A 6,509-nucleotide genomic window follows, 5' to 3' on the forward strand; every position below is an offset into this window, starting at 1 on the left:
GAATTTTAAGGGTTAGGGTTGGATTTATCAAAGTCAATAAAGAGGAATTTTCAACTGTTTGATTAAAGGTTTTAATTATGGGATTTTGAAGTGTAACAGTCATTTAATAGACTGCAGTCAAACAGATATGAGAGGCTTAGAGGGAAATACAGACAGATCTGCCTATCAACTTATTGTATCCACTTATTGCTTTAGCTTCTAGGAAATTGATCAGTCACTGGTAGTCCATGTTAATTAGGTCATCAACATTTTAATGAGAATGTCTGCTGCTGCCACTTTAGGCAAGAGAATCTGAAAGAATAAACCCCAAATCTACTGAGCGCTCCTGGTGGTGTTTTCTAAATTAGGACTTCAGATAAATGCTCAGTGGATCAGTCCTGTGTCTGCAGTGTAAGTTTATGTGGGAAAGCAAGCCATGCAACTCTCACACTTTTTATGGGCTGAATAAAATAATGAAATCCATCTATTCTTTCAAAGAACTCAGAGATTCTTTGACAGAAAACAAATGTAATAAGAAAGGCACTCAGAGAGCGCAGTACTCCACCAAGGCTGCTCAGTCATATCATTTCCGACGGCTGAAATCTTGAAAAAATTGTGGCAGAAATCACGGCACCGTAGAATGTGGTCATTTAATATCCATGTACCCACAAACAAAATGACCACTAAGCACAGCCGTGTGTGATGCATGTGTACGTTATGTACGGATACCAAATCGCCTCACCTAAATATGTAGCGGCCGATGGGAATTGCTGGGACTCAAACATCCCCACTATTTAATCAATTTTCCCTTGTATCATTTTCAACGGATACGAATCAATAAGTCTGTGGCGCTCGATCTGTAGTAGGATCGCAATCATGTGATCGTCAGCAAGCAGCTGATGTAGTGTTCACTTGTTGTCATAGTTACAGTGTCACTGTACCGCTGTCTCACAATGATGCAGAAATCTTTAACAAATGCATGGATCCAGACTATAAGGTCTATCACTGCGAAGATCTATTCACTTGGTCCTTGAGTCATTTCTGACCGTCCCTTTCATCCATATCCCGAGTAATGTTGTAACAGACAAACGTACGCAGATCGTCACGTAACGCTGCCGCGTTCCTTGACGGAGTAGTAACCACGCCAGGATTAGATCTCAGCTTTGCTGCATTTATTAACTCTAAACTGTAGTAATTGCATGTGCAGGACCAAAGAGACTTGAAGAGATTCTTGATGAAAGAGGACATCAGAGAGCTACCCAGTGAGGAGGAGCAGTGGGAGGTCCCAGAGCCTCCCAAACCAGAGGTCACCCTGGACAGAGGTATGGCAGACATGATGCAGTCTGAGCTGGAAGATGGGGAAAAAAACCCACATCCATCCTATTATACATGAAATTTCTTCAATTCATAAGAGATAAACACACCCATGCACACGTCAGTACACAGATATTTGCTGTCACAACCTTACCTGGCCTGCCACCACCAGTAGCTTGCACAGGCTAATGTGAGCTAACTGCTGTAACTTGGAAAAATATTATTGTAAAAGTGACTTTACTGAGTCAGTATATTGACTTCTCTCTGGTTGAGCAACTGATCCACTCTATGCTAGCATGTCACAAAAAGTTTACCAATACTTGTTAGCAGATACATTGTTGTGGACACAAAAAGAGCAACAGCCTTATTTAGGATGTGGATGGTGGCATTTTCATATTTTCTAGGATCATGACAGAGTGTCACCAGCCTTAGCATTTGACCCAGAAATATGCATTCAGCTCACAGCCTGCAGAAACATCCATCCGTTCATCACTGTTTTGGCGGCGTTGCACCAATTTTTGTAAAAGGCTAAGTGCTAAAGTGTAGAATGTTTGAGAAAGACCATGAAAAATCCACAACTGCAGCTCAGTGTTTGAGAGAATCACAGTTTGATGCAGAACATCCACTCAGCGCTAGAACTGGAGCATGAGATGAATTCTAACAACTCACTGCTGCTTTCACTCCGTCTTACATCTGCAGTTCCTCCGATTCTCTTTCTGACACTTGCCCCGATTTCCATTATCATTTCATAATATTCAAAGTGTTCTTCTGAGTCTCAGCCCTGCACGAACACTCTCCTTCCACACAAACACTGAAACACACACAGTAAGATAACTGGTGTGTTTCTCCCATATGCTAATTCGGGTTTGTTCACTTTGTGTGTGGTGACATAAAAGAGCAGCTGTTGCCAAGGCTCAAAGAGCGAGAGAAGCAGATCCCTGACTGCAGCAGCGAACACACACACACACACACACACACACACACACACACACACACACACACACACACACACACACACACACACACACACACACACACATCTACAAGGATTAATATGATCAAAGGGTTTTTCATTACAAAATCTGTTTTTATTCTACAAGAGCCTTGAAACAGGCTTGTGCTGTGTGTGATTGGGGTTTTACAGCTTTTAAACCAATCATTTCCTCTTCTTTGGTTTTTAACTCTTGAAAATGTTCTTCTCCAGCCCTATTAAGGAGTTACTCCTCCATCAGCTCCCCAGAGGAGCCATCTCGCCCTGCGCAAGAGGATGGAGAACAGACTCTGGCTTGCTGGCCTCCTCGAGCATCCATGGTGAATGCAGGAAGCAGTCGCCCAGGTACTTTATAAACTTGAGAGCAAAGAAAGAATTGATTGCTTTAGCGTCTTACAACCTACAATTTCACTTCACGGTTGCCGACAGGTCAGGGAGCCAGCAGCGTTGTAGACGATGTGATGAAGATGTGGCCTCCTCCTGCTGCCCCCAAAGAGCGAGACCCAGAGAAAGAAATCGCCCCCAAGGGAAACAGCCTCGAGGGAATCCAGCAACCCAGGAGCAGCAAACCTCCAGACCAGCCCTTCCCTCAGAGAGTCCTCAGCCATCCAGTGCAGCCGAACACCACTGCTGCCATCAGCAACACCCCACGGCCTCCAGGTTACACATTCAACACTCTTTTGTCTCCCTGCAACTGATTTTTTTTTTTTTTTGCACTGCTTCAGAATTATATGTAAAATCCTGTAATTGTAGCAGAAAATTCAACCTAAAGGGGTCAATATTGTTTTATTTCCAAAATATCAAATGTGTGTGGAATGTGAAGAGGCCTGAAAAGTGAACCCACCTTCCCATCTGTGCAGCTCTGCACAGCATTGTAGAGTGTTTTGTGCTCTTTAAACTTCCTTTGTTGTCTTTTGGGTTCATAAACATATAAAGTATGTGTTCAACCACAGCAGGCATCGTTTTACTGTGAGAAGATTTCAATGTACAAACTGTACACTACCCGTTAGCTTGTATAGAAAATTGAACTGTTATTAGCCAAAATGCCACATTTTTCCCTCAGGAGTGATTGAGTACTGGATTTATGTTCATAGGTGACCACAGAGATGACTCCAAGTAACCAACTAATGTTGCTCTGCATCTGTGGATGTGTAAATTAGCCTTTTTGCTTCTGTGTTAGTGATAGTACTGTAAAAATATTGTGTTTTTTTATGCAAGTGGTCATTAAATTAATTAGTACATGTAAAGATGCTTTCGCTCAGTAAATGTAGCTGTTTTGAACTCTTTCACCTTGCTGATGATGTACAACTAGCTAATCGTGTGACCCAAAACTTCTTGATCACACCTTTTAAACAGAACAAGAGCGTTCATCTTTATTCATTTGTAATTCTTACAAGCCCATAAGATACAGATTCACCATTCAACACAATGTTGAGCTTTCAGGGGCTGAACAGCCAGCATTAGCAGGACAAGTATTTATTGGATAGTATTTCTTTTATATAGTCTTTAGTATGACAGCGTTTTAACAAGCTACAACTGTCATTTGCAATGAATTTAACAATTTCAGAGTTTAGTTCTCCATTTCAGTGTTTGTAAAAGACAGAATGGCGGAAACAAAAACTTATGCCGTCTTTCTGCACAGTGGCGTTATTCACAAGTCGTACATGTACAATCCGTCCTGTAAATGCTAAATTCTTCCATTTGGTGTTGTCTGTCACTGACAGAGCACGTTCAGCAGAGCGAGACCACTGAGTCTGACAGAGCTGAGGCTGAGAAGGAAAACCTCTCAGCTCCCAGACCAACACCAAGTCCTCCATCTGCACAGCCTGCCGAGTCCGCCAGCGACCAGCCTGTTCCAAACAGCCTGTAGGCTTCTTCTCCTCGTCCCAAAATATATTAAATATTCATACACAAAACTAATGTTGACTTTTACTGTTACTCAATGCATAATCCCAGATTCTCTTTTTGTCCCTGTCTCTCCCCACTGGTCCTTTCTTCGCTTCTATCAGCGCCACCCCTGAGGCTGTGGTTCTTTCCAGTACTTTCCAGGGGACAGCAGCTGCTGCAGAGGCTCAGCGTCCTCCTCTGAACCTGGACTTTCCTCATTGGAACAAAGTCCAGGCCACTCTGGAGGACATGGAGCTCAACTGCCAGAGACCCACCACTGTCAGTATACTTACTGCACATGTTAGTTTCCTAGCTGTTCAGTGCTATCAAGCATTTGCTAATTACGCTACTCCCTTGCAGGTGGTGTTGTCTGATGACCAAATGGACGTGGCGGCAATTGGTGAGTGGGGTGAGCAGCTGGTCAACTCTTTCCTGTGTCACTGGAGAGACAGTGGAGACCCTGGACGACCCATAAGCATCCTGTGGTGCAACCAGAGCGGAGAGACCGGCCAGCCCTATGACTTCAAATTGACCTTTGCAGGAGTACCTGAGGTGGTGTACGTGGAGGTGAAGGCGACAGTAAAGAAGGAGAAGTCGTTCATCCACCTTTCCGCCAATGAGCTGGACTTTGCACTGAAGGAGAAGGAGCGCTACCACATATTCAGAGTGTACAGCGCAGGAGACGCTCAAAACGTCCGTCTGTGTCGCATTCAGAACCTGGCACAGCATCTCCACACCAAAGATTTGGCACTTTATCTGTTTGTATAAGTCCTTTTAAAGTCTGTATCTTTTGCACTGCATCTACTCAAACAGTTCCTTACAGGTGTTTTCTATGCCTTTTAAACTTAATCTTAAATGCACTGATTTTAGTTGTTTTAAAATGTGCATTAATTTGCATCTACTGCATTATTTTACCAGTTTTTGAGCAAAAGACAAATTTTGCACTTTCTTTTGTATTTTTAAAATGGTCAGTAGTCGTACTAAATGTTTGTAGTCCCCCCTCCCTAACCTTTACTGAAGCATTCCATTGAAATAAAATCTGTGTTTTCTGCCAGCCAAAGCAGTTTTTATTCCTTAAATAATCTTTTAGATGGTTCTAGTACATCTTTAGTAATGAGGAGTTCCATCACCTTAGCCTTGCTGACAGATGAAGTGATTACAGCTGAGATTAAGTTAAATCAAGTGGAAGCAGTGCAGGCTGGACAGGTCCCTCACAGGCTCCCATCATTTCTAGTAATTACACTGTCACAGGAAACAGCCTGTACTTTGATAGTGCAGATAGTGCAGGCACATGCAACATCTATATGAAGCTCACAGAGCTCCTCTGCTCATCTTTGAACACCTACCACGCTTGTTCTGATACCAGAGTTGGTCTTCAGTGAAAGACCACATGTCATCCTGCCCACTTCCCGCCTGAACCACTTACAGCTTTTTTTAATAATGGTGTCAAAGTGGAAGCAATGCAGTAAGACAGCCTACCATTATTAGGATTCTTATTCTTTCTTTTAAATATTTCCAGACAAAAGCCTAAAATCTCCAACTTCTTATTACCCCCTGCAGCTGCGGTAGGATGGTAATCTTAGCAAAACAGGACACTTATCATGTGATGAGTGTTGGTGGAGAGATCAGAAACTGCCTGTGGGGACAGAACCTCCCTATTTTCATCCTGTGATGCAACCTCTTGGTAACCAGAGGGCTGTTTTCTGCAAAGGATCATTTATGGGGAGCGCATCACTGAGACACAAAATGTACTAAATGAACCAATAGTGGGCAGTTTATAATCAGAGCAGGGCTTATTTAGTGTGATTCTGCAAGATCTTGTGACATATCTTGTTTGTTTAGAATGCAGTTCTGGATCTTCCAGTTCTTTTCATAGGCCTCGTAAAACAGAGTGTCCTAAACAGAGAAAATGAACAGGATCATGAAGTCAGATAAGCCCAGTGTTGTGGACCACAGAGCTGAATATTGTGCTGATGTTTTGTTAGATACAGAAAGTGATAACGGGCCACAGGCATGAGTCAGAGAGGAGATGACTACCAGGTGATATTTGTTTTCACAAACATCACATTTATATTAGAAGTGGGACTCTCCTGGCGCTGCACAGCTACCCCCTCTTTACTAGACTCATGCTGCATTCATGTGTAGCTTGTAAACTCAATTTTCACTCCTTATTATAGATCATATTTTTTACACAATATAGCAAAGCTGGACCTGCTTCAGTTGGCACAGTGTCCGTGAGGCTTTGAAGCTCCTGGTTCTGCTGTTGGTAGGTTGTGTTCACTGATCTTTACAAGTACTTCACGGTAGAACATCGTATTGTACTGTTTTTATATGATGC

General features: G+C 42.8%; 1 protein-coding gene across 4 annotated transcripts in view; it reads left to right on the top strand.

The window, feature by feature from the left end:
• wu:fj29h11 (uncharacterized) overlaps positions 1-5,225 on the top strand; it is a 61,992-nt gene extending 56,767 nt beyond the window's left edge. For all 4 annotated transcript variants that reach the window (XM_051939109.1, XM_051939108.1, XM_051939110.1 and 1 more), the window contains exons 42-47: positions 1,187-1,301; positions 2,498-2,629; positions 2,714-2,944; positions 4,009-4,150; positions 4,294-4,450; positions 4,532-5,225. In XM_051939109.1, coding sequence (XP_051795069.1) covers positions 1,187-1,301; positions 2,498-2,629; positions 2,714-2,944; positions 4,009-4,150; positions 4,294-4,450; positions 4,532-4,939 — 1,185 coding nt within the window. In that variant the 3' untranslated portion in view covers positions 4,940-5,225. The remainder of the gene's footprint in view (positions 1-1,186; positions 1,302-2,497; positions 2,630-2,713; positions 2,945-4,008; positions 4,151-4,293; positions 4,451-4,531) is intronic.
• Positions 5,226-6,509: the final 1,284 nt, after the last annotated feature.

Source organism: Acanthochromis polyacanthus, chromosome 19, assembly GCF_021347895.1.
Source record: "Acanthochromis polyacanthus isolate Apoly-LR-REF ecotype Palm Island chromosome 19, KAUST_Apoly_ChrSc, whole genome shotgun sequence".
Taxonomy (NCBI): Eukaryota; Metazoa; Chordata; class Actinopteri; family Pomacentridae; genus Acanthochromis; species Acanthochromis polyacanthus.